Raw genomic sequence first — 27,655 nt, 5'->3', positions numbered from 1 at the left:
GTCAGGTTAAAAGCCTCAGCACCACGTGCTGTTGACAAAGCTGCCTGCGACCGACCGCCCGGGAGCCAGCATGACGGCTGCGTTCCTGGAGAGCAGAGGCTTGAGCAGGGAAGACTACTATTTCGGCCAGGTGAGCCAGGGTGGCCGGCTCTCCGCTGCGCAGGGAGGGGAGTTGGACTTCCGGAGGAAAGAGGTCTGAGGGGATGTTGTTTCCTATTCCCCTAAGCCCAACGCGAAGTCTGGATTCATTTAAAGACGATGAAAACGTCCTAGAAGTCAGCACATAAACACGGGTTCTCAACAATTGTTTCCCAGGGAGGACATCTGTCCCGTGTGGCTCCCAGGGGAAAGGGCCATGCTCTAGGGGTTGGGGATCTGGCTTCTGGCGCTGCCACCAGCCTAGCCGTGTCTTTGGACAGGTGCCCCTTCTGCCCTTTTGCCTGCTTTCTCTTCTGCGCTTTGAAGGGGCTGATGCTGAAAGATCTGGAATTCCAAGTGGGATCCTTCTGGGTCTTCCCTTGTGCGATGTTTACAACGTGCTCTCAGCCAGGTATTGAAATGGCAAAATTGTATCCTCTTTCCACCTTTGGGAGAATACGAGGCTCGATGAAGGAAAGGAGGCATGAAGAAAGTCTCAGACTCACTCAGACCTGGGGAAGGAGAAAATTAAAGAGAGGAAAATGAACAAGGGCTAGCCTTGGACTTGGAATGTGAGAGAGCCCTAAAGGTGACTTGAGGATAATGCCCAGGGCACGTCCCATTTTCTGGGATTTGATGTCTTTCTCTTGAGGTGAACCACTACAGAATACATTCTTTAACTGACTTATCACACTCCTGGACTTAGACGTTCGGATTTAAAGCCCAGCTCTGGGTGATGACGTGACTCTGTCAGCACCTGTCTGCAGGATTAGTGAGAATCCTCTGGAGACCAGGAAAACTGGAGAGGAGAGGGTGGTCGATGGAGGAACTGCAGAATTTTGGACTGACTCTTTTTTTTTTTTTTTTTTTTTGAGTCCTGAGGGTAAAACTTCTTTTGAAAAGGTACACAGTGCTAGGGAGACAGCAGAACTGTGTGTTGAAGAGGGAAAGATCCCAGACAGATCCTGGTTCTGTCATCATTTAGCTTCTGTGTTACCGGCAGCAGGGCCCCCACAATCATCAGAGGAGCTTAGGGGCAATGATATGGTTAGGGAGCCATGATAAAGCACTTAGAAGACTGAGAACCACAAATTGTCACTCTCGGCAACTTGAGGTAAAGAGGAGGGTTTAGAGCACACCCTGATACCTCCTCTGCTTGGAAAGCAGAGTATTTAACTTTGCACAGCCTCAAGTTTATTCATTTGAAAAATTGAAATAAAAATACCCACGTCCTAGGGTTGGTATGAGAATTAAATGAAATAATGTCTATAAAGCTCTTAGCACAGTTCCTGGGAGCATAAGAAACTGCCAGTGGTGTCTAGCTGGAACTGATTTATTTGTTGAAAAAAACATGTCTGGAACACTGGCACTGAATCAGGCACAGTGACCGATATTGCTTTATAACGGAAGGATGTTGGACATGAACTCAGGAGACCTGGACTCTCCTCTTTGGTTTACTTAAGCTGTGGATTGGGAAAGCAACCTAACTGGGGTGAGGAGGCATGGTTTGGTATCTGTAAAATTAGGGAGAGGGTTTGGACTAGATTAATCTTTAGCAATTTCTGACAGTCTGCTAAAAGGGCACAGTTTACGCCTTCAGGAAGCTCCCAACTCAGATGAGGAGCACACATGGGGGCGTAACTGATATAAGACTGGAGGGCACATGATATGTCAAGTGCTCTACGCATGCAACGAACACAATATCCTGCAAGAAAAGTTGGCTCGTTCACCTGACAAAGACTTATTGAGCAACTTATTGAGTTTCTGTCCTGATGAAACTTGCATTTTAGTGGAGGAGACAGACAAAAAAAATTAGGCAAATAAATATATAATTTCATGTAGAGATAAATGCCGTGAAGAAAAATAAAGCAGAGCAACAAAACAGAAGATAAGGGGAACTCAGAAATCGTAGCTAGGAAGGGCAAGACCAGAGTCTGGACTCAGGTCTGACTCCAACACCCTGCATGCTCCTCTTCCCCTATCGCTCCTTTCTGTAGATAACTGCTGGAATATAGAGATATAGTGTGTTCATGGTCGGATGTTTGTATCTTACACTGTAGATACATGTGGGTATAATCACACAGGCAAATATGCACCTCCTGTTATGGCCCCCAAAGCACTAAGTTTGAAAGGCAGTGCCCCTGGAATATCCTTGCCAAAGAGTATTATTGCTAGTAATTTTGAAAAGTGTTCTTTTCCAAAAATAATGTATGTATTTGTTAGACACAACCAAAGAGAATATATTTCTATTGTTCCATATATTGCTCAATGAACAAAATTCATTCCTTCCTGATCGCTAGTGAAGGTCATTCTCCCTGTCCTATTTTTTCCCATTTAGTGTCTGAGCTACTCTTCTCTACCTTTATGCATTCTAGATATGCCTGTGTTTCTAAGTCAACTCACATGTCTGTTGGAAACAAATAAGGTATAGATTATGAGCCAATGGAAACATATTCTGGAAGAGATTTGCCCAAGAATCTGAATCAACATAGGAATGTTGGAATCAGTGTCCACCCAAGGCCATATCATTTCACAAACTTCCATGGGCTTCCTTTCATTTAAAGTCCCTCAGGCTTTGAAAAGAGGAGCTATAGTCCCAGTCGAGTCTGTCACTGGGAGGTAGAATAAAGACTTCAAAGTCATTCAAGTCCATGTTCTGTAACTCTTGAGCTGTCCTTGGGTGTCCTTGGACAAGTCACTTAAACTTACTGAGTCTATTTCCTCATTTGCAAAATTACAGCACCTACTCGTTGGGACTACTGTGAGGACTAAGTGAACTACTACATGTAAACTCTCAGAACAGTGCTATTTGCTGCCCATAATGATATTTATTAACTGTAAAAAGTACCAAATAGGGTTCCTGGCTCATAGTGGATACTCAGTCAATGGCAAGTCCTACTATTAATATTCATAACACTAAAGCGTAGTGACTTATCATATGGTAAGTGTGCATTTGCTGACGCATTTGAGAAAGTCATAATTCAAAAAAATAGGCTGTGTATTTGTCAGTGGTTTCAAAACCTTCCATGATCAAGAATCATCTGGGATGCTTTTGAAAAGGCAGATGCTAAGATTTTACCCTAGACATTCTGATCTGATAGGTTTGAGAGGAGCCCAGGCACCTGCATTTGAACAAGGAATCACCAGGCAATTTTGGAGTGGAGATCCAAGGAACACACACTGAGAAACCTCAGTTAGAAAGTATGGGGAAAAGGGAGAGTGAAAGGGCGCAGCCATGGGTAAGGAGCGGTACTGAGTAACTGATGATCAGACCAGCGTAAAGCCCTGACTTCGTAAAAGGCCTTAATATGGACCTTTTGTTCATAGCAGAGGGAGTTGTATAGAATGACTGATATTTAAGAGCCCGAGTTCTTGACCTGGCCCCCACTACCTGTGTGAGCTCATGTGAGTCACTTTTTTGGCCCATAGTTTCCCCACTTGCAAAATGACGGTGTTGAACTGGGTGAACTCTAAAGACAAGTCCAACTCGGTGACTCAGTTATTATCAAGTTCCATGTGGGCATCAGAAGCCAAATGGAATGCATTGGTGGAGGAGGGATTGTTTCTAAGAGAAGTGAGATCTAAGAGGGCTTTTGAGGATGGCTGAGCTATTGGAAAGGGGGAGAGGGAGGCGCGGTGGGCATTTACTCCAATGAGAAGTTCAAAAGGCAAGGAGGAAATCAGTTTGTTGGGGATGGGGTGGGGAGGTTCCCATGGGTGGGCTCAAGAGACGCTGCAGGATCAGATACCTCCGTCTGATATTCAAGAGTCTCTTGAGCCCACCCATGGGAACCTCCCCACCCCATCCCCAACAAACTGATTTCTTCCTTGCCTTTTGAACTCCTGACTGAAAGTCAGACTGGACTCACTAGTTGGTTGGACATGCACAGGAGTGGGAAGGTGGTGGTGATGGAGTTTTGAGCAAGGTGCATTCAAGTCTGAATTGCCACAGTCATAAGTGACATCTTGGAGATGTGTCAAGAATATGTTACTTTTCTTGGAGGCAAACAGGATAAGAGGATGTTGACAACAGAACTAGAAACAGGGAAATCCTGTGTCATTTCAAGGAAACCAGCAAGGATTAAGGGCTCAGCGTTCTCTGGTAGGAAGAAGGCTTCCATTAGAAACTCATCTGCATATCTTGGGCAAGGCTTAAAAGAGGGAAAAAGGCAGGGTAGAGTCTGCGAGAAGTTGTGATTCATAGACAATAAGCTGGGGTCAAATGGCCTGGATTCCTCTCCTGGTTCCACTGCTAACTGCGTAACTATGGGTAAGTAATTTAACTTCTCTAAGCCTTAATTTTGTCATCAGTAAAAGGAGGCACTTAGAGATTAATAAAATCTGCCTTCTAGATTACTATAAAAATTAAATGAGATTATCCAAATTCAGTACCTGTGATATTATAGGCTCTTACTAAATGGTGGATTAAAAAGTTTTTTAGAAAGATATCATCGTGGTCCATTTAGAGATCTACAACAGTTCAGCCTTCTAATTCATTTGCAGCTCTCTATAATCACACTAGCTGATAATTTAGGTTCTTCCCACACACCTGTTTTAGCTGAGGTTCTGGGAAAATCTGAATTTTCTGAATTGAAAGAATTTCTTCCTAAGGGTTGTCAGTATTCAAGCAGGGCTTATTATGCCAAGTCACTGATAGAACCTGCCTAGCACAACCTTCTCATTGAGATAATGTAACATCCAGTTCACTAATTTCTTTAACTTACTTACAAGAGAGTAATTCTCCAAGCATATTTTTTCTTTCTGGTTTTAGGTATATGTTGTTTCTCTGTGGGCACACATAGACCTACATATTATTATAAAACAACATACAAGTTTTTAAAAATTTCAGAAAACTTTCTGGAATGCCAACCCTAATCCCACCTTAATTTGCTGTCACACGCATATAGAAAGTGCTTGATCCTTGACATTTTTTGCTATTTTATTTAAGATGCCCACCTTCCAACAGGGTATTTGTATACTTTTATGTATTTTGAGACTATTTATGTACAACTGGATATATAAAATCCTAGTGTATGAGAACAATAATGCTTCCCTGAGATCTTTGGCCAAGGCCGAGGATTCAATCTTGTGTATTTATAATATTTCCATCATTTTTATAAACTTACCTTAATATGCTACTTAAACTATTTTATCTTTTTACCTTTTTCATCATCTGAGTGCTGTTTAGATGGGGCTTATTATTAGCATGATTTTACAGATGGGGAAACTAAGAAGGCTAAATGATTTGTCCGAAGTGGTCCAGCTGGTAAATGGAAGAGAGAGGATCTCAAACCGGATCTTTAGACTGAAAAGCCTCCGTGTGTTCTATTTTTAGGACTTTACATGGTGTATTTTTCAGTGTTTTCCTGGAGCACTTTTTGAACCACCTCTAAGGATCTTTTTTTAGTTATTTGGTTTGCTGTGTATCTATTAAGCCCTATTTTGAGCTCTGAAGGATGGGGCATTATCTCATTCATCTTTATATCTCTCAGAACCCTGTCACCTGACACTTGGTAGGTACCCATCCCATTAAGAGATATTGAATCTATAGAGTGACTGGTCACATCAGTGAATAATTGAAACTTCCTAAAGTCAAAATCTGACCTAGAAGCATCGTTGAGAATATCACTGCCCTTGACTTACTGATTTTCCACCACACTATGTATTTCTGTATAGAATATAGGTAACTCACTATCTTCCAAGGTTTAACTGAAAGAAAGAGTTCATAATGGCCTCCCCCTTGGACATCTCATAGTAATGAATTGCTAAACTGTGGACAACATTTTAACCAAGTGTATATAATCCTGTAGGAGATACACTATAATGAAGACAACACCAATAAAAAGGGTACCATAGCACTGATCTTCTCACTCAAAGAAGAAGTTGGTGCGCTGGCCAGAGTCTTGCGCCTGTTTGAGGTAAGAGTTTTACTCGTTTCTGCCTTGGTTAATGGAATTGCTGACTTCTGTGTCATTTTCTAGTTGGATGCAGTGAACACAGGATCTGTAACCAGAAGACCTGATTTTCAGCTTAGGCTCTTATATTAACCGACTGTGTGACTTTTCGTTCTCTCTGAGCTTCAGATTCTGCATTCATAATCAGAATCATTCAGAATCACTAGTTGCACACCCAGGAAGCCAGCCCTGGCCTCAGACTTCTTTTATCAAACTTTCCTTGAATTAATTATTATCCCCTCCATTTCTCAAAGCACTTGTTACTTTTACGTGTGGTACTTATTTGCCTAAAGTGTATATATTTCTGTCTGGCCCTGAGCATAGTCTCTGCAGGCAGGGAACCTTAGCTACCATCTTGTATCCTCTACAGATCTCAATTTTTTATATGTTACGTGTTCAATTAAGAATGACATTAAATTTAAATATAAGCAAAATAAATTAGACTTTTATACTCTTTTGCCCTAGATTTTAAGAGGGAATATTTTTGAGCCAATTAAATTTTCACCCTGAGTTCTTTAATGAATTAAATCTGGTGACCACATACATAAAGAAGAGCATAACTCCCCTCTCCTTGAGTGTGCACATCACACAGTGACTTTCTTCCAAAGGAAATGGCATGAAAAGGGGAGAAGAGAGTAACTTTTCAGTGGAGAACCCAGCAAACAGTAGATGATCATGGTCAACATCAACAGTGAAAAGTCAGGTAGATAGTATGTACACTTGATCTGATGTGATGAGAATGGCACTTTACCTCTGTGGTCTTCCTTCCCCAAACCAATAACCCCAGTCTAACCATGAGAAAAACATGCAACAAATCCCAGTTAAGGGACATTATACAAAAATATCTGACCTGTACACCTTAACACTGTCAAGGTCGTCAAAGGGAAGGAATAGCTGAGAAATCGTCGTAGCCGAGAGGAGCCTTAAGGGACATGATGACTAAATGTAATATGGCATCCTGAATGGGATCCTCGAACAGAAAAAGGACATTAGATATAGATTAAAGAAATTCAATTACAGTACGGTCTTTAGTTTATGGTAATTCATCTGTATGTGTTCATTACCATTTCATCATCAACATAAAATGTTAATAATAGGGGAAACTGGGAGTTGAGTATGTGAAAATCCTCTGTACTATCCTCTCAAGTTTTCTGTAAATCTAAACTGGATCTAAAAAAAAAAAGGCTATTTAAAAAAAAGTAAAGTTGGCTATCCAAAAAGGGGGCAGGAGTGGGGAAATGTCTGCCTGAGTGAGAGCAAGCAATGAATAGAGAAGAGAGACAGTGCTTTCTGAATGAAAAACTGTTCGTGAAAAATAATATATCTGTAAAATGCTCCTTTTGTAACATTTCAGCCCTTGTATTGTCCAGTTGACCAGCATTTTCCTCTTGAGAGGTCAGGCCTTAATCAGAGTTAATAAGTTAAATAATGGTAAATTAATAGGATGTTTTCGACTTAATAAATAAATCACAAATCACTGAATTACCCAGATCAGATGGAATGTACCCAAGGAGTGTGCGTGGCGGGGGGGCTGGGGGGGGCGCGGGGGGAGGGTGGGTGGAGGTGAGTGTGTACTCAGGATGAACTTTTTTAAAAATTAAATTTATTGGAGTAACATTGGTTAGTAACATTATGTAAGTTTCAGGTGCACAATTAATTCTCTAATACGTCATCGGTATATTGCACTGTGTGTGCATCATCTGGGTGAATTTTTTAAAGCATTATTCAAAATCTCAATTGCCCTGGTCAGTAAGTGGTATTATTATCCACATTCATAAAAGAGGGAACAGAGGTTACTGTACTGGGCAATTGGCAAAAGGGTGGTCGTTAGTGTGTATTGATTTTTTTTCCAGATGGCCCTGGACATTGTACCGGCCAGCGTATCTTTTAGCCTTATTAACAGCCTGGCAAAATGCAGAGTTAAGTTATAATCATTCAAAGTGCCAAGGCAAGGAAGAAAATCTGTGGAACCACATTATGTGATAAGCCAGGCATGGATGATACTTCATTTGATTCTCATTCAGCTTGGCGAAGACGGTATTACTCCATTTTATGAATGAGGAAACTAATGTTCTGATAGGCGGCCCCACATCTGACACGTGGTGGCGATGAGATTGAACTCTGGCTCTTGGGCTCCAAAGCCCATGAGCTCTCTGACACCCCACACCTTTGCCAAACACAACTGTCCCTGAATATCTGAAGCACATCTGGTGTTTTTTAAAAATGCAAATATTCTGGCCCCATCTTCCCACTCTCTGGAGGGAGGGGTATCTCTTACTAGCTATTTTATCCTTTTTTCAAATTGAAAAAAAAAAACCAATTACCCATAAATAATCCCACCATCCACAATCAACCACTGTCAACATTTTAACACGTTCACTTTCTTTTTTTCGTGTCTGCTTATGATTTCCAAAATTACAAATTAACGTATTTTTCTTAAAAATACAGAGAGAGAACATTAAAGATACAGCTATAGTCCTTTCTGTCCTCCCCTCAATCCTGTCTTCCTGCAAACTTCCTAGCCAAGAAAACATTATGATGAATTTAGGAGTTTTCTTTCTGGTCCTTTAAAACGTGATATCGATATTGACAAGGTATCATGTTGTACACATTGTTCTGTAACCTCTTTGGGTCAGTTCAACAGAGCGACCAAGAGCACGGACTCTGGAGAGACAGGGCTGTGGCTTTGGGAGCGTTGTTTCATTTCTCTGTGCTTTAGTTTCTTATCTGTAAATGGAAATAATAATAGTGTCCACTTCAAAGAGTAGTTCTGAATATTAAATGACCGTATGCTTGTAAAACCCTCAGAGTAGTTACACATTAAGTGTTCTGTAAGAATTGCTATGTATATAGTTTTGAATGCAACGTTTTTGAGATATATATTTGTTAATACATACAGATCAAGTTCATAAGCTTTACATTCTGAAGAGTAGTTCTTAATATGTGTACTCCACGTGGTGGCAGCTGTCTTAGCCGCTAACCACCAGGAGCCCATACAAGGCATCTTAGCTCCTCAAAGAAAAAGCGAGGTCTGCGGAGAGGGCAGACATCTCCCAGCATGGCCAGGTTTCATTCCCTGCATGAGCCCCTCTTTTTCTCAGATGATTAGCACCAAAGTCACCACCATCCCTTTAAGAGATGCTGTTGCTTGCTAACGGGCTTGTGGCTTTGTAGACCTCAGCTAGTAACGCCATCAGAATGCAGCTCAGTGGGTTTGATGTTTATAACAGAGATACAGAAGTGCTGTGTTTACATGCGTTGGATGGCTAGTGGGGGAAAAGGAGGAGATGTTTTAGTGAATTAGGACCTAACAATTAGGAATACACCCAAACTTCTACCTGCTCACCTGCAGATGTCCCACTGTTCTCGCAAATTGTTCTAAAAATCGAAGGTCGATTTTTTTAAATGCATTTATTAAAATATTTTCATAGCTCTCCAGTTTTTAGACTTCATGTCCTGTGTCTTCTTGAAAAAAAAAAAAGTCTCCTGAGAGTCTTTACTACAAGTGGCTTAATAATGGGCCATAAAATTAGAAGCAGACTCCTTGGGGAAGTTGCAAAGAAGAGGTCTCCCTCCCTCCACCAGCACTCCATGGATTGCCTTACTGTGTGTTCTCTAGGGAAGAGAACACGCAAATCCACAGATATAGAGAGCTCTGAAGTGCATGGGTATGCTCCATCAGCATCATCTAAGTGATGGAGACACAGAAGTGTAGATGAAGCAAACTGCCTAGACACTTGGAGCTAAAAATTGCTTCAAACTTCACCCTCTGTTTTCACCGTAGAGTGGTCTTTTGGAAACAAATGGGAAAAGCACATTCTGTTTGTCACATTCACTTCCTGTACTCTGCCTCTGCCCAGATGACCACACCTTTCCCTCATCAAATATTCAGTGAGCTTATACTCTCTCATTTACGTATTCAGTTAATATTTTTTGAATATCTGCTGTCATCAAACCCGGTATAGGTGTTGGTGAGGTTGGGGTGAGCCAAGCAGTCACTCTCCAACCTCCACAGACCTTAGAAGGACTTAGGGTTCCATGCGTGTTCTTAATCCAGACTTGAGACAAAGTTGGTCAGAGGAGGCTACTTGTAGACGTAATGTTTAAGCTGAAACCTGAAGGGGTTGACCAGTGGAGAGGCAGGGGGAAGTAAATTCCAGTACGAAGAAACAAATGACCTGAAGTGAGAGAATAAAGAAATTGTCAGTTTACAAAATCCTCAATCTGCCATTCTCAGCATTCCTGAGAACAAAGGCCGGGTTGCAGAGGGGACATCAAGGTAGATAAGTGGTTCATTACTCTAAAGTTTGGACTTTAAGGCCTTCGCCTGACCCCTGAGCCTTGTGTTAAGGACAGGATCGAGAATGGATCACAAGGGTTGCTTTTATTCCTCTGTGGCCTTTGGTCGAGCGCAGTTGTGGGCAGTAAAATGTTTGCAGAGAACATTTCTTCTTTAATTAAAACAAGAAGAGCTTTGAGTCTCGCTGGAGCGAAAAAGCTCTTACAACTCAGATGACTTTTTCATTTTTTGTAAACCCAGAAATACAGATAGAGAACATCCATGTCACTCACTTCCTGTTTAAATAAAACATTGTAAAACTAACTAATATCCCTGGGTACTCCTTCCCCCATACACCCCCCTCCCCCCGCCCGACCTCAGGGATAGCTATTAGTCTGAATTTAACATGTGTTATCCCCATGCATCTTTTTATACATTGTTATATATAGATATCCATTTGTGATGCATGGCATCATTTTGCAAGCTTTTAATCTTCGTAACATTGTACTCATGTTGTAACTCTCCTTTGGCAGCTTTTTTGAAGTGAGAGTCAAAACAAGAATATCTTAAGGAGAGGATAGTGAATTTGTCCATACAGTTCTTGCTCATTCACTTTCTGCTCTATATATTCCATAGTGTGGTTGTACTTTATTCATTTCCTGCTGGTGGATACTGCGGTGGTTTCCACTGTTTGTCCATACAGATGGGGCTGCACTAAATATTTTGTGCAGGTTTGATGACCTGTTTATTGATGAGAAGAACCTCAGATGGAAAACTGTTTGTAGCTGCTGAACGGTTCAGAGCTGGACACTTGAGAAAGAGCAACATGGAGCTTACTTTTTAAACTTTCCTTATGAAGTGAGATCTTACACTGTGACCGTTTGGACGCAGTGCTGTGGCCCATTGATGGCATGTGCATTGGGATCGTTCTTCAGTAGCCTGGACTGGAGCAGGCCACAGATCTTATCACTCTGGGGATGAGAAAAGATGTAGAAAGAGTTGAAGACTTGAAAAGAGGTTGGATTAAGCCTGTACCCCAGCTCTCCCCAGAAAGGATGCAACCCCAACTGCATGGAGGGGAGGGGGGCGGTAAGAAATAACTCTAACAAAGAAGGAGAAGGCTGAAGGGAGAAAAGACCAAGAGATTACAACAGAGGCACTTCCAGAGGGAGCAAGAGTAGGATCCCAAAGGGCGGTCTTCGGGACGTGAATCCTACTAAAAGGCCAGCTTGAACCTGCCCAAGAACTCTCCTCCGCGCTAGGGCGGGGGTAATCGGGAGCCCCCTCTAGAGTTTAATTGGGCCGCTCATATTTCCTGAATGCTTTTGGTTTCGTGTTAATCCCAGTAGGTTTAATTTCCCCGACTCTTGATCAGTCAAGGCTGCTGCTGGCCGTGTCACAAGACGAGATCAGTAACATATATGAGACGCCCTGCCTGCAACCTCCAGGAGACATCTTCTCTAATCTTTGTAACTATTGTTTCTCACCCCAAACACTATAGTAGCCTCCAGACTGGTTCTGCCCTTGCCTCACTACTGTCTATTCTTAAAACACCTGCCAGGGTGCTCCTTTTAAAACACGAGTCAAAGGATGTCTCTTCTGCTGATTATCTCCCATAGCGTCTCGTATCACTTGGAGTGTAACCCAAAGTTTAGGTAATGGCCAGCAATGTCTTCCATGGTCTATTGCCAGTTACTTCTCTGCCTCGTGTCTTGTCACCGTCCCTTTTGCTCACTCTGCCCCAGTCCCACTGGTCCCCAGTCACACAGGCCTACTCAGTTGTAACCGCAGGACCCTTGCCCTTTCTGTCCTCTCATGGCTTACCGCCTCACTGGCTTCAGGTCTATGCTCAAATGTCACCCGTTTATTTTTTTTGAGTCCTTCCTGACCACGCTGTTTAAAAACAGCGCTGCTGTTGAACTCCTGGAATACCCGATGCCTCCCTCCTGTTTTATTCTTTATTTTTATTCCATTTGAAGATGGTATTTTACTTATCGCCATTACCGTTTATTTCCTCCTTCAAGAATGTAAGCTCCAGAGGGCAGGGATTTTTTTCTTACTTTGTTCACTGTTCGACCCCAGCACCTAGAACCATGTTTGGCACATGGGAGGTGCTTGATTGGATGAGTTATCGAAAGCTCCTGTCTGTTTACATGAGACCTGATTTGGGACATTCTTTGTGAATGTCTTTGCTGTTACCTCTGAAATAGGCCGTGACGTAACTTCTTTTATGCTTACTCTAAGGCAGCAGCATGTAGTGGTCCAAGAAGCTGTCCTTTATTCAGGCCAGTTTCATCTGAAAATATGCTCACCTTTTCCTTCTCCTTTTTGAAACATGCTCTCAGGAAAGGAGCTGAGAAAAGTTTAGAGTAAAGCAAATATTAAAGGGTAAAATGACTCATAAAACTTAATGTGCTTTGATTCCCAGGGAAATGGGTATCCATACCAAGTTGAGAGGGGCAGAGTATAATGAGTCCTTACAGAATACCTATGAATGAAGCCAACATTGTGCTTTTTCTCTTTTTAATTCTCATTAAGCTGCCAGGTAATAATAATATCATCGTTACATGAACAAACAAAAGTTCAGAATGGCCAGCTAATGTGTCCAAAGGTAGTGAATAGCTGAACCAGAATTTGAACTCAGATTAGTTCCAAAGCCCACACTCTTTTCACCATACCATCTCTTTGTCTCAAGAAATGAAATAGAAGAGAAGAGGAAGGAGCCCTAAGCTTGAGGTCGAGAAAAGATCCAGAAGGAGAAATCTGTTTTTCACCATTGTGAATTCTGTGTACTTACCGTTTTAACCACTTGTGATCAGATTCCCTGTAGAACAATTTTCCTCAAGAATGGGAACAGAAAGTGGTTTCTGATCAATCCTTATAAAAATAGACTATTCATTTCACTTTACTTGTCTCTGGTCCCTATACTCTCAGTTCTAGAGTCCTGAGTAATTAAGCTATTACACCGCTATCGTATATGCGTGAATTAGCTATTGGACAGGTTATGAAACTGCCTTTGAAATGTTTAACTCCACACCTTTCTTGCCTCTGCCCAGGTGTCCATGTGAACTAACAGAAAAATTTCCTTTCTTTACCCCTCACCTAAAGATGTGAGTGTGTATGGGTCAGGTTCGTAAACCTGCATAGAGCCCTTGTTTAAAAATAAAAAATTCATTTACTGAAAGGTAACCAGGATCATAGTCAGTTTGGGAGGTTCATTTCTAAAGCTTCACTTAGCAATCAAAATTATTGGTATCTAAATATCCACACTGATGAACTGGAAAAACCAGTATGGAAATTGAATGACAAACTAGAGATAATTATTAACAAATTGATACAAATGGGAAAGAAATAGTTTAAAGAATTTGGCTGGATGTTCTTAGCTCATGTTTAGAAGATATATTTTTCTTTTCATTATATAAGTAATATTATAAGACTTTTGGCAAATAAATAGAAGTTATACATAAACTTGTTATAATTCACCTTGGTGCATTTCTTTCTATTTTTTTTTGGAAGTGAGACTAGGTGTAATTTTTTCAAATATGTTTTAATTTTCACATACCTATATCCATCATTAATATTTTCCCAAGTGGTGGTCATTATAACCATGTAGGAGATAAAGTGAATTTTTCATTATAAAAATAATAAATGCTGTTTTTAGAAAAATTGAACTATGATTAAAAAAATAGAAAAAAGAAAACAAAATCATGTCTAAGCCCATTATCTAGAGACCACCCCTGTCAACGCACCCCAGAGTGATTGCTGACACTTTATTTTATTTTATGCGAGGGCGGGGGCGGGGGGGAGCAGTATTACTTGCTTTTTAATAATCTCCACTAAGTGATTATATTATAGTCCACCTCACATTCCCCTATTGTGGGAATTTAGTTAGTTTAAAAATTTTGGTAAAAAATTTCCTCTTAAGTTAGGTCTCTAGAATTATAGAAACTGAGTCTTGGGGCATAAATTGTTTTATGGCTATTCCCTCTGAAAGTGCTGTTGTCAAGGGTGGGGTGTGGGCAGTGAACACCAACAGCCTATAGTCAGCCTTCCAGCCCTTCTTCCACCCTACGTCCCCTCCCCACACACACCACTGACTTCCCTTAGTCAGCAAGTAAGCTTGCCAGAAGTGTGTCCATTCCTGGCTACTGGCTTTGCTGCCTTCTCTGCTCTCCAGGAGGCAGGGATTAGTCATTTCTTCTTTTGAAGTTCCAACTTAGGTAAATGGTAGGTGGAGCTTACCCACTCTTTTTTCCTGAGCTAAGAAGGATGATGACATTATGCTTTGCTTCGTTTAGGAAGTTTACCTAGAAAGCTTCAGAGCGACCACTTTCTCTCTCTCGGGCCTTCCCTCCTCCATGTTCTCTCTGTCTGGTCAGTATCCTCACGCTGGGTAAGCTGAGGATGTGTTCTCTGCATCTACAGCCCACAGACAATGACTCCATCATGTGCCCCACTGAATTATGAGGAAGGAAGAGCAGGACAGGTCCCTTTGTGGGACTACACCTGGAGGTTTTCATTTTTGTATGCTTGGCATCATAGTCGTGATCATGATAAAAGGGGATATTTGGGGAATGCTCCCTGTATGCCTGGCAGGAAAGGCAGTGCGGTTAGAAGAATAAGGACTCTGAAGTTAGAAAGAATGGGCCTCTCTTGCCACTTTTGGCAAAGCACCTTCACCTCTGATTTCACTCATTATATGTCCTTTAACCTTCTCAAAGCATTGTCGGGAAGGCCACAGAACATAATTCTAAGCTGTGAAGTGACATTCAGAGTGAAAAGGTATCATTATTGTGATTGTCCATGTCTTCAACCACATGTCCTTAACCATCAAGGGAGAAAATACACTTCTTAAACTACAGGGTTGATGAATTTTTGTTTTTGAAATTGTTGAGTTATTCAAGTCAAACATTATTTTTTCAGGGTACATTTGTCGATTTAAATCTGGGTTAACTCCTATTTATTTTAATAAAGTGTAGAGGGTACTTCTTAGTTTTCTTCACAATGAACAGTACTATCTATGAAATCACCGACTTTCTGAATAAGTAGCAGATAATTTGCTATGCATTTAAATGTGAAGACCAATTTAAGTATATGTCTATTTTTTTTTAATGATAAAACCCATAACAGCTAAAATATCACCAGTTAAAGACATTGAAGTTGAGTAGCTGTAAGTCATTGTTATTTTTGTGGCATTGAATAAAAACAAAGTGTATGTGAATCTCCTTTTCTCAATGAGGCCTCATGTGTTCACCTTATTAAAAATACTGCAATCTGCCCCCACTCCACCCAGGACTGCCTGTCCTCCTCACCCTGCTCTGTCTCGTATTTTTTCCTTAGTGCTTATCATTATAAAATAATATGCAAATCAGTTATCTTTTACATTGATTGTTTGTCTTTGTCTCCCCATTACTTAAATATAAGCTTTGGCAAAGGAAATTTCTTTGTTTTGTTCACTGATGTATCCCAACCACCTAGGAGAGTAATCAGTACCTAGAAGGTGCTTCACATACATTTGTTGTATATTTGAATAAAAAGTAATCATATAAAAATATGAGTGGTGATTATACTAGATAATTTTTACTGAGCATTTATCATGTACTTGGCCGTGTGCATGATCACCTCATCAGTGGTCCCGACAACTTTGTGAAGCAGGTATCATTAATACTCCCAGATTACAGATGGGGAAACTGAGGTTGGAAATGAAAGTAAATTGTTTAAGGTTTCATAGCCAAAAAAATTAAGAACTTGAATTTAAACCCAATAAGCCTGACTCCTGTGGGTCCTCTTCAAGCAGGACAAAGTTGCTTCTGTATTATTTATTTGTTAAGATAGCATTATTGAGATTCTAGGGGATTTAACTTGGGAAAGGGGTTTTTTTCCTATGTAAATATTTTTGGCAACCACTGTCCTAGACATGAGAACCAAATCAATATCCTATATCAATATCAGCAGATTTCTATGTGGTTAAATTCAGCAGCATTGGAACCATTTACCCCATCTCGTGTCATTTGTTATTTGGTTTTGCAAAAAAAAACCAAAAAAACAAAAAAAAAATGTGCAATTTTAAGGACTTTCTTCTACTCTAATAATAAAAAAAAATATCCTGTCCCGCTTCTGTCTGCATTCCCGTGTATTGCACGTTTGGTCTGTTAATTCCATGACTGTCTCCTTTACTCTCTATTCTCTTTTCTAGGAGAATGATATAAACCTGACCCACATCGAATCCAGACCTTCGCATTTAGAGAAAGACAAGTATGAATTTTTCACCTATCTGGATAAATGCAGCACACTTGCTCTGTCCAACATCATCAAGATCTTGAGGCGTGACATTGGTGTCACCGTGCATGAGCTTTCCCGAGATAATAAGAAAGACACAGGTGAGAAACAGAGGAATTTTGTAATACCAGCGACTCTACTATCCATAAAATAATGGCAAAAATCATATGTACCCTGGGAGACTATTGGGGGAGTAAGGGAGAGGATATAGAAATTTAACAAAAGCCGGTCCTTTCCCCTTTCCTCAGGATAGCTATTATATTAGTCATTTTCTTTCTGTTGCTGCAATTTTTATATATTTCTTGTTCCTGGGGTATCATGCTTTCAATCTCCTATCTCCAGAGGTGGGATGGTTAGGTGTCCAGGGTGCTCTCTATGTAAATACAACTTCAAGACAAATTCTATCATCATCTCCATTCCAACCAGAGGAATGTTCCCATGTCCTCCTCATAATATGCCAGTTCTAGGGCTGGAGACTGCCTGGCTCCATGTTCCTAGGTCTTTCATCATCATTGCCTATCTCTTTATCTGTCTCTTCCACTACATTATAAGCTTCTTATAGGCAGGGGCATTCTCTTATATTTATACCCTCAGAGGTTAGCTCAGTGCTTAGAACACAGGTGCTGAGCAAACATTTTGGAGTGAATGATTAAATTGAGGGCTTGTCAAGATTTGCTCTGCCTCCTTATTGACTTGCTGAAGTGCTGCTTATTGGTGTCCCCTCAGCAATAAGGCAATAAAGTAGCACAATAAAGTGTAGGCATTACAAGTATGGGCTTGGGGTTGGACAGACTTCTGTTCAAGTCCTACTTCTTCTGCTTACTGACTTTGAGACCCCTGACAAGTCCCCGTAACTGCTCTGACCTCAATTTTTCATGGGGCTTTCGTGAGAGTTCAATGAGATCATACGTCAACAGTGCTTAGAATAGTGCCTGTCTGGATAAAAGATAGTATGTGGTGGTGGTTATGATTATGATTATCCTGAAAAGAATACAGAGGAAGTTTTTTAGGCTACAAAGCATATTCAGGTGAACTATTTTTAAGAGTCTTTTTATTTTTCGAAGCAGTTTTAGGTTTACGGAAAAACTGCAGAGAGTACAAGGTTTCCTTATGCCCTTTTTCTCCTCCCCCAATCCCACCCCAGTTTCACGTATTATTGATTTCGTGCATTAGTGTGGTACATTTGTTATAGTCGACGAGCCACAGTGATACCTTATTATTAACTAAAGTCCGTGGTTTAGAGATCACGCTTTGTATTGTGTACAGTACTATTGGTCTTGACAAATGCGGATAGTGACCTGGTGATTGGCAATGGGGGATAATGTCATGTACCCACCATTACAATCTCATGCAGAATGGTTTCGCTGCCCCCCCAATGCCCTACGCTCCACCTGTTCATCCTTCCTTCCTTGCTCAGTCCTTCTGGCAAACATCGATTTTTTTTTTTTTTTTTTACTTTCTCTATGATTTAGTTGGAATCATAGAGTATGTAGCCTTTTTAGATTGGTTTCTTTCACTTAGGAACATGCATGTAAGGTTCTTCCGTGTCTTTTTGTGACTTAATGGCTCATTTCCTTTTAGCGCTGAAAAATGTTCCGTTGTGTGGATGTACCACATTTTGTTCATCCATTCACCTATCGAAGGACATTTTGTTTTTTTTTCCAAATTTTGGCAATTATGAATAAAGCTGTTGTAAACATGCTCAGATTTTTATGTGGACATGGGTTTTCAGCTCATTTGCATAAATACTTAGGAGTGCAATTGCTGAGATGGACTATATTTTTCCTAAATAATTAAACACTTTTTTCTATTGTAAGAGCAAACTTTTTTTTTTTTTTTGGTAAAAACACTGAAGACTTTAGGTTAAGAGGACTTCAGGCTCTGTAGCTGAAAAGAGCATTTCAATAGGCAGAGATGCTTTAAAATGAGACAAGACTTACCTCTCAGCACAGGTCACTGGAATGGTTTTTAAAACATACCTCCAAGGCCTTCCTAGGAGTACTCTCGTCTTCTCCTGCCCTTGTCCTTCTGTGGCTGTCATTGCAAGGGTGGACAGCCACGCTCACGGGCTCAGGTCACCAGGGGTGGGAACTTAGAATTCCTCTTCAGATCAACCCTGTCTGCCTTCCTCCCCCTTTCACCTTCCAAGCTGCTTCCCCAATGACTGTCTTCTTTTGCTTTTCCGGCCACCTGCTCCCAACAGGAGCTGCAGGCTCTCAGGACAATGGGCCTGCTGGACCCAGGGCCAAGCTCTGCCTCTGCTTGGAGCAGGTGGAGGCCCAGCCAGCTGGGGCCTTGGGGTAGGAAATCAAAGCAATTGACAGGCAGGCACGGGGCCCCTTGGGGAGCTAGGCAGGATGTATGTAGATCAGCTGAAAGGCTGGCAGCCTGACCTGGAGGCGCAGAAAGAAGGTTCTTAATGGGCCGTGGAAGAATAGTTAGGAACCCAGACTCCGAATCCAGAGTGCACCACACTTGGTGTAATTTTGAGCAAGTGACAGACCTTCGCAATCTCCCACTGTACCCGAGGGGAGTAACTCTGTCTCATAGGATTAATGAAATAACACCTGTGGAGCATCGAGAACAGTGCAGAGCATGTTCAAGGGCTTCATAGATGGTGCCTATTCTTACCATTATCACGATTGTTAAAGTAGCCTGAGCTCAGGAGTCATGAAAAGCCCGCCTGTATCCAACTATTCTTTCAGAGATTCTGAGAACTGGAAAAATGACCTCAGAGGTCGTGCAGCCCAACAGGCTCTATACATTTTCACTGTAAAAAACAGAGCTCGTGACTTGCCTTAAGGCACAGAGTGAATCCTGTGCACTTGTGGGAACGTGTGTGTCGAGCGATGCTTGGAGCCAGGCACCGTGCTAGGAGTGGAGAGAGAGAGGGTCGACATTGCCTTTTCTTGAGTCGCTCGCCGGCTGATGAGGGCGATGGGACACCAGGTGAGTACGGTGGAGGGCCAGGTGCTGCAGCGGAGCCGAGGCTGATGGAATTTGATCTCTACTAGACTGCTTAACTCCGGAAACCCTGCGAATGCGAAAGTGAAAAAGCCGCTGTTTTCACACGGAGGTATCGTGTCGTCATCACTGGGTTTATCGAGGCTGAACGTAACACAGTTTCGATTCCCTGGCAGGGCTCAAAAGAGCAGGGCACTGACATTTGAAGTTGAATTGACATTCTATCTAGTGAAGAAAAAAATGCTAAGACCAACCCTTTAAAACAACACATGTCTTGTGACCCTTCTTTCTTCGGATGGTAGGCCACCCCATCCCATGCTGCTTGCTCCTACCTGACATGGTTTCCTGACCTTCACCTCTGTCTAACAGAACAGCCGCTAGGGATGCAGATGAGGCTGAAACAGCACAGCCTTGCACCTGGGGAGAGAGACGGGCCCTTTGGGTTTCTGGGGTAGTTTCTGTGAACTGGAATCCGGGCCCAGAAACAGATCTTCTTAGGGGAAACGACCAGCACTTTGCAAAGTTGTTCTTTCTGTAGAACTCAGTGGGAGAATGATTAGAGAAAGAAAAGTGTCAGCACAGATCCGAAGCCTTGATTTTTTTCATTGGACAAAATGCCCTTTGTAGGGAGGGGCTCAGAACTCAGGGGCAAGTCTGACAGCAGGTCGAAGTGGGAGATCTGAACCCTTCAATTCGATTAGGCTAAACCACTTTCCACTCTAGTTTTTAAACCGTTCAAAAGGCCATGTGGGTGATAGAAAATGAAACTTTTCACTTTCTTAATTGCTAAAGTTTCCCACCCAAAACAGCTTAAGGGAAGGTTCATTATGGTGACAGGTTAAAGAAATCCCACCCAACCTTCTAAAATGCCTCCTGGAGAAGCCGATGTGAGTTTAATAGGATTTTAATTTAGAGAGTCTTTTGAATACTTGAGGTCTATTCTCCTGCTACTCTCTCTCCTGATGACCTCAAATCCTTCTTCAGCCCAACATGAAAGAGCATTAATATCTTCCATCGATCCATCTCCTAATCCTTTTACCTTCCCCTTTGAGTCTTCTGCATGACATTGCATTTAGAGGAGGATGGAAAATCCTACACGGAGACAGATTGCAGCCAGGAGAAGCAGACGGATAAAATATCTTGGCTTGACAGAGTTACAGTATCATCGCCTTTTGAGAAAATTAACTGTTGGGAATTATTTTCCAAGAGCAAATGAACATTTAATGGATTTCGTTCAAGTTGTAGTGATTGTGAGGGTCTTGATGTGGAAGCAATGGGAGTCCAGATTGTTCTGTGGGGATCAGAGGGCCATTTATTAATATCTCTGTCTCTGTCTCTGTCTCTGTCTCTGTCTCTGTCTCTCTCTCTCTCTCTCTCTCATCTATCTATCTATATCTATCTATCCTGGAGGCAATTAGGATTCTATCTATCTTTTTTTTTTTTAATTCGGATCAATTTCTGAAGCAACGATTTAGGGGAAAAAATTATTGCGGGAAGACAAAAAGCAACATCATTTTCCTCATTCCCCCTCTCTTATATACCCTGCCCTTGCTCCCGTCCTCTTGAGTTTTCTCTTTTCTGCTTCATGATTGCTGCCCTGAAACACCGCACCATGGTGAGGCTGAAGCTTCAGATTGAGTGTCAGGGGAGGAAGGATAGCATTTCTCGGAGGAGTCTAAATAGCCCCTGGAATTGTGGGCCAAGTGGTACACTTGCATGTGCATGCATATTTTTTTTTTAAGAGAAGATTTTCAAAGCTATCTTGGTTCCCAAAGAGATAAGAACATTTAGAGAGAAGCTGCCTAAGGCTGGAGGGGGGTCCAGGTGGGTGAAGTTCCCCCATTCCCACCACCTGTGCCCGTGCCTGCCTTTCTTCTCTCCCTCCCTCTGCTCCTCTGCAGTGTTTCCTTTTTCCCTCTGTCCTCCCATTCATTTCAATTGGCTCCATGTGTGTCTCTCAGGGCTGTAGATGCTTGTGGCCCTGGGTCTGCAGGAGACCAAGTACTGTTTGTAAAAATCACGCAGGACTGATGGCTTTTTGCAGTCTACCTGGATGCTTGCTGGATGTGTTGATGTTGCCATAAGTCCTGGCAGTTGGGGATGGGACTTCTGCTTCAACAGATCTCCATACCCGCCCCAGCACTCAGCAATTGCCTCTCCTGGGTCTTATTCCCTTAAGCCTTGTTTCTGCTCTCCAAGGTGACAGCTGGTGAAGTCCTCTTACTCCTTAGGCCTGGCCCAGACTCTCTGAAGACAGCAGAGCCAGGGAAGGGCTTCTAGAGGGAGATGGACATTCTATGAAGAGGTTTTAGAGGTCTCCTTTTTGATCCAGTGCAGGTGGACCATAACTCCAGTTGTAAGTGGCAGGTAACGAGCTCTCAGTGCAATGTGAGTACTCAGAAAGAAGAATTTGATATTTGAGGATACAGTGAGCAACCTGCCACAAGATATGTTTCTGAGATTTATGACATTTTCAAAAGGATATTGGGAAGACGGTTCCACTTGAGACTGGTGATTGGAATAAGTGAACTTACAGGCCATTTTAATTTGTTCATTATTTCATTCATATCCATTTACTCATTCCCTCCTTTTATTCATTTCAACACATTTTCACTCTTGATGGCTAGATCCCTTTTACTCATCTGGTTCTCATTCTCATTTTAACATGTGGACAGAGAGATCAAATGCTTTGCCCATCACGTCAACGATAGAAGTAGGCCCTAAAGCCGCTATGCCCGGCCACCGCCCGGTCCAGGAGGAGGAGAGAGAGGGAGCTAGGCATTGTCAGCCAGCAGTTGGCTCATTTATTCTTGCCAAGACTTTCCTGAAGGAGTTCCTTCTCTAGAAAGGAAGCAGAAGCTCCTCAAAGAAGGAAAATAAAACCATTAAAAGTCTTCGTCCTGCAGGATGTTGGCAAGCTATCCCTTCTTTCTTAGGGGGTGCGGTTGTGGTTAGCACAGCGACTGCTTTCCTTGGGGGTTGGAGGCCACTGCCTGGGAGGAGAGACATCCAGGAGCCAGCGAAGAGGGGTGAAAGCATCCTTCTATTTCGGGCCTAAGAAATAGAATTTATTGCTCACTCTGAGACAGGCTGGAGGCAGAAGTCTGGGGCAAGCCTGGGTGCCTCGTTGGCTAAACCCTGGGGCTGGTGAACGTCTGGCTGGACGGAGGGGGTTAGACGGGATCCAGTCTGCACCTTAAACTGCTATAAATTTAAGAGCCCTGTTCTAACTCGCTGGCCAGGAAGCAGGCTCCAGCCAGGCCTGTGGGGACCTTTGGCTTAGGAGCACTCCCGAGCCGGCCCCCGCTTGGCGTCGGGCTGAGCAGTTGACCCTGACTTAATGAGACTACGACGTGGGTGTCCAGGGCCAGCTCTCCCGCGGGCTGCTTCCTTTGGAACCAAATCAATATTTATTAATGATCTGTCCCCCGCCCCCAGTGCCTCTGGCTTCACAGAGGACCTCTGTTGAAACAGCCTGCCCAAGTCATTCATTAACCACCAAGCCCAGCAGCCCGTGAGGGCCCTGGAGGGGTTCACAGAGGCCAGCCCACCACTGAGGTATTTGCAAAGGTCATTAATGAACTAATCTGATTTAACTTTTCAAAACAGAAGCCTGGGTCACTGGGGTCAGTCTCTATTCCCAGCATTGTCAGTGAGACCGGGTTGGCGGTGAGGCCTGAGACCTTCACTGAAGAAGAGAAAGGAAATGTGAAGGTGTCTATGAAGAAGTGAGAACTTAGGTGGGGAAAAGTTAGTCCCCTAAATCCAGGGAGGCTTGGGATGAAAGGCGGGAGGACCCAGGGCTGTCCCAGGGATTACCTTCAGATCCCATTAGATTCCTGTTTTAGATTATCACCTCCTTTCCGTCTCCGGGCGGGAGAACTAGGACCTAAAATCAGGACCTTCCATACTCTCTACCTCATTCTGAGCCAGCTCAGTGGAGCGGTTGAGTACACAGCAGCAGGCTTCTGTTTCCAGCTCAGCGAGCTCGGTGATCTTGAGCAAGTCCCTTTATCTCTTTGTGCCTCAGTTTGCTCACAGGTAAAGCAGAGATGACAGTGGTGCACCTCCTGGGATTGCTTTGAGAATGAAAAACCTCCTGCTTTGAGAATGAAAGCAGACGGTGGAAGCGAAGTGCTCAGCACAGTGTCTGGTGCATCATAAGCTCTCGACAAATGGAATTTTAAAGGGGAAAAAATGTAGCTATAATTTTTTGGCTCAGGAAATTGGAAAAGCCCAGTTGTAGAGGACTGAGACACAAGTATGTACTCCAGCCCGGCCACCAGTGGCCTGTGTGGCCTTACTTACCTAACTAGACAAGTGTCCCTGGGGTGTGGATGTGTGTGTGGATATGCGTGTATGTGTTTTAAGTGTAACGACCGCGCAGATCAACCTGTGAGTCAATTGCTTCTCACCCCAACCCAGGAGGCTGGCGAGGGATTGGCTCCCTATCCTGTTTCACAGATGAGAAGCTAGAGAATCACCCATCAAGTGATTTGCTTGAAGTCACAGCATGTGGCTGGGAGAGAGAAAACTTGAACGTAGACCTCCTGGCTTCCAATCCAGGATGCTCGTACCCTTTGCTCAGCATAGAACGTAGACACAAATGTAGAAGTTTGGTCTGGGGTCCTCTGTAGTCTCTCTGCCTTGAGCACTTGGTGTCCCCACACTGTTTGCTTTAGTCTTGCTCAGGTCACCTCTTCCCCGGGAAGTGAAGCATGTCAGGACCTTGATCCCTCATCCCCAACACCCGGAACTTGCCTCTCCTGGGTCTCATTTCCTTAAGGTTTGTCCCTGCTCTCTAAGGTGACGGCTGGTGAATCATTAGGACTGCCTCAGGTCTTCCTTCTACCCAGATGACATATAGGTTGTACCCAAGGAGACGATGCCTTAACATCAGCCGAGGTCTGAGGAGTTGAGGAATAGATTCAAAGGTAGGGCTGGGCCGCTGCCTGAGGAGAGTGTGCACTGGGCCTGTCACTCCTTGTCACTTGGGTTCTGCAATATAATAAGGATAATACCACCAAATACTTATAAAGCAGTTGCTACGTACCAAGCACTGTTCTATGCACTATTCAAGCATTAGTTGATTTAATCCTCACACACTCAGAAGTACCTACTATTATTATAGACATTCTACAGATAGGACACTGGGGAACAAAGAAGTTTAATAATTTGCCCAAAGTCCCAAAGATATGAAGCAGCAGAGGCAAGATTTGGACTCAGGCAATCGGGCTCCAGAGCCTGTGATTAGCCACCAAGCTTTGCCACTTCTCCAGCCTGCTGTGTTCTGAGCCTTTTCTGAATGATGACACATGGCCCAGAAGCCACTGGAAGCCCCTGGACTTGGGTGAGCACCCCTCCCAGTGGGGCTTGAGGATCCCTCTGTGACAACAGTCTGCTTCAGCTGCTTTGACCATTGTCTCTTCTTTGACAAGACTCGAATTCTTTGAGTCTTTGCAAACTTCTCAAGTTCTCTGACTTTTTTTTTTTCTTCCACGGATAAGTCTAATGTTTTCCCTTTGGAGGAGCAGGGGAAAAAAAGTCACTCAGAGCTGATACTATGCTGGTTCTGCTGCCCTCTGGCGTTCACTGGAGGAACAGCAAGCACGCAGAGCTCTGAATCAAGGTGGGGGCAAAAAGGCTTCCTTCTGTCTGTGGAGTAGAACCTTCTTTCTTCAGTGAGAGGAGAAAGGGAAGTGGTAGAAGCAATGCATTTTGGGAGCTGAACAAATGTAGTAACTATACTCCCAGAAACAAGTGAGGCGGACACGCTGATTGAACTGGAAGTGTATTTTCGTGTGTCCTATGGCTGGTCTTAGCCTTTCACAGGTATTCCACTGGTCTCAGGATGTGAAACCGAAAAAAGTAACAAGTAACAAGTGAATCCAACAACCCGCATTGTATGGAGGGGGAAACCGAGGCCCGAGATTAGAAAGCCTGTCCATATCAGAGCTGGACTGACCACCACCTTGCTGACTCTGGTCCCCCTTCTTTCCTCTTCCTCTTCCTTACTTCTTTTTTTTTTTAATCATCATCATTAAAGTTTTTGTCATCCTGATGGTTAACACTGAGCGCTTACTGTGAGCCAGTTGCTGTGCTAAGACGTGCCACATTTGCTGTAGTATTTAACTCATACAAAAATGCAATAATATAGACAGTTTTTGTTTATTTTATGGATGAAAAACTAAGGCTCTGAGAGATGAAATACTTGCTCAGTTACACACACAAAAAATAAGTGGCAGACTTTCTGGCTCCGCCGGAAGACTTTCTACTCTGTTTTCTATGCTATGCTGAGCTAAGGGCAGAGTAAAGAAAAAAAAAATTTCCTGGAGCTTGCAGCTGAACAGTAATAGTACAGGTGACATTTGAACACATCTGGAGTTAGGGACACTGATCCCTGCACAGTCAGAAGTCTGCATATAACTTTTGACTCCCCCAAACTTAACTACCAACAGCCTACTGTTGACTGGAAGCCTTAATGATAACAAAAAGTCAATTAACATGTATTTTGTATATCAGACGTATCATATACTGTATTCTTACAAGAAAGTAAGCTAGAGAAAATAACATGTTACTAAGAAAATCATAAGAAAGACAAAATACATTTATACTGTTTATTGAAAAAATCCGTGTGTAAGTGAACCCATGCAGCCCGAACTGTCGTTCACAGGTCAACTGTGTTTACTATGTGCCAGTACTGTTCTCAGCAAATCACATTTAGTAACTCATCTAACCTCATATTGTTCCTATAAAGTAGTACTTTATAGCACCATTATATCCACATTTTACAGCTAGGAAGACTAAGGCACACAGAGGTTAAATAATTTGTTCTGGGTACCACAGTTAGTAAGTGTAGAGGCAGCATTCCAGTGTAAGCTGTGTGGCTCTGTTCCCCTGTCCCTTGATCACTGCTGGACTGACTCTCCCTATGACAAACAGGGAACCAGCTCTAGACCAATGATGGACCCTGGCTATCCCAGATCCCCTTGGGTGATGGCAAAGCAGTGTGGAGTTGCCAAGACCATCACCCTGGGGTCTAGAGTCATAAGATGTCATACAAAATAGCATCCCATCCCTCTCCATCTCCTTACACTGCTTCCTCCCTCTTCAAGAACTTTCTGGCATTGGTATGTATTTAAATTTATTTATTGCTTATTTCTTGTTGCTCCCACTAGAACATAAGCACAACAGGGGTGACAACTCCATTGTACTCACCCCCTAATGTCCAGTGCTTAGGTAGTTGTAGCTGCTCAATACATATATGTGGAATCCCCTTTGGCAAGTTGAAGGGTCCCCTGAGTCAGAAAGTGGTACAGCAAGAAAGGGCTGGCTTGTCTTATCTCTGACAGGAGCTGTTATGCCAGAATTATGGATGATTCCCAAGCAAAAGACGGATGATTAATGAGTGGGAAAGGGATGCCTTGGAAATGAAGGGACAGGGAAACAGAGATGGTCTCAGAGGTGGCTGACTACAATGGAATGTCCTTTCTCAAGTCCTTCCACACCTGGGTAAGGGACAGACCCCATTTCTAGTGCTGATGACAGTATCCATTGTGCAAGGCTCTGGACTCAAGAAGAAAGGAAAGCTTGGCAAGAAGTTCAGGCGACAAAGTGGGCAGCCAGATTCCATGTTAGGTGAGCAGAGCATGTGCTGAGTTCACCTAGACTCCAAGGGGGGCCAAGGAGGTCTGTGAAGAGACTTACCCTCCCCGTTCCTCAGTTTCCTCATCTGTAAACTGAGGATGATATCGCCGACGTCACGGCGCTGTTACGAGGATTAGGTGAGGGGGTACATGAAAGTGTTTAGGACAACGCCTGGCACATGGCAAGTGCTCGGTGAGCGCTGGCCAGAACTGCTACTACGATGTCTGCCTCTGTTGTCATTGTTACAGGGAGTCTGTCTTGAGAAGTGGGCTGGGCCTCAGGGGCACGGAAACCTCAGATGAGGAACTGCAAGGACAATCAGGTAGCCAGTCCTGCCAACCACCGTGCTTTGTCACCTTCCTGTGATGGTAGGATGGATTCAAGGTCAAGACCT

At 43.0% G+C, this 27,655-nt stretch overlaps 1 protein-coding gene across 1 annotated transcript in view; it reads left to right on the top strand.

Annotated features, from left to right (window-relative positions):
* Positions 1 to 70: 70 nt before the first annotated feature.
* Positions 71 to 27,655, top strand: part of PAH (phenylalanine hydroxylase) — a 56,947-nt gene continuing 29,362 nt past the window's right edge. The window contains exons 1-3 of the mRNA XM_011354415.1: positions 71 to 130; positions 5,949 to 6,056; positions 16,568 to 16,751. Of these exons, the coding sequence (XP_011352717.1) occupies positions 71 to 130; positions 5,949 to 6,056; positions 16,568 to 16,751 (352 nt within the window). The remainder of the gene's footprint in view (positions 131 to 5,948; positions 6,057 to 16,567; positions 16,752 to 27,655) is intronic.

Source organism: Pteropus vampyrus, unplaced genomic scaffold, assembly GCF_000151845.1.
Source record: "Pteropus vampyrus isolate Shadow unplaced genomic scaffold, Pvam_2.0 Scaffold16, whole genome shotgun sequence".
In the NCBI taxonomy this organism is placed as follows: domain Eukaryota; kingdom Metazoa; phylum Chordata; class Mammalia; order Chiroptera; family Pteropodidae; genus Pteropus; species Pteropus vampyrus.
Note: the sequence above shows the minus strand (reverse complement) of the source record. Positions and strands in the feature narration are given on the sequence as shown.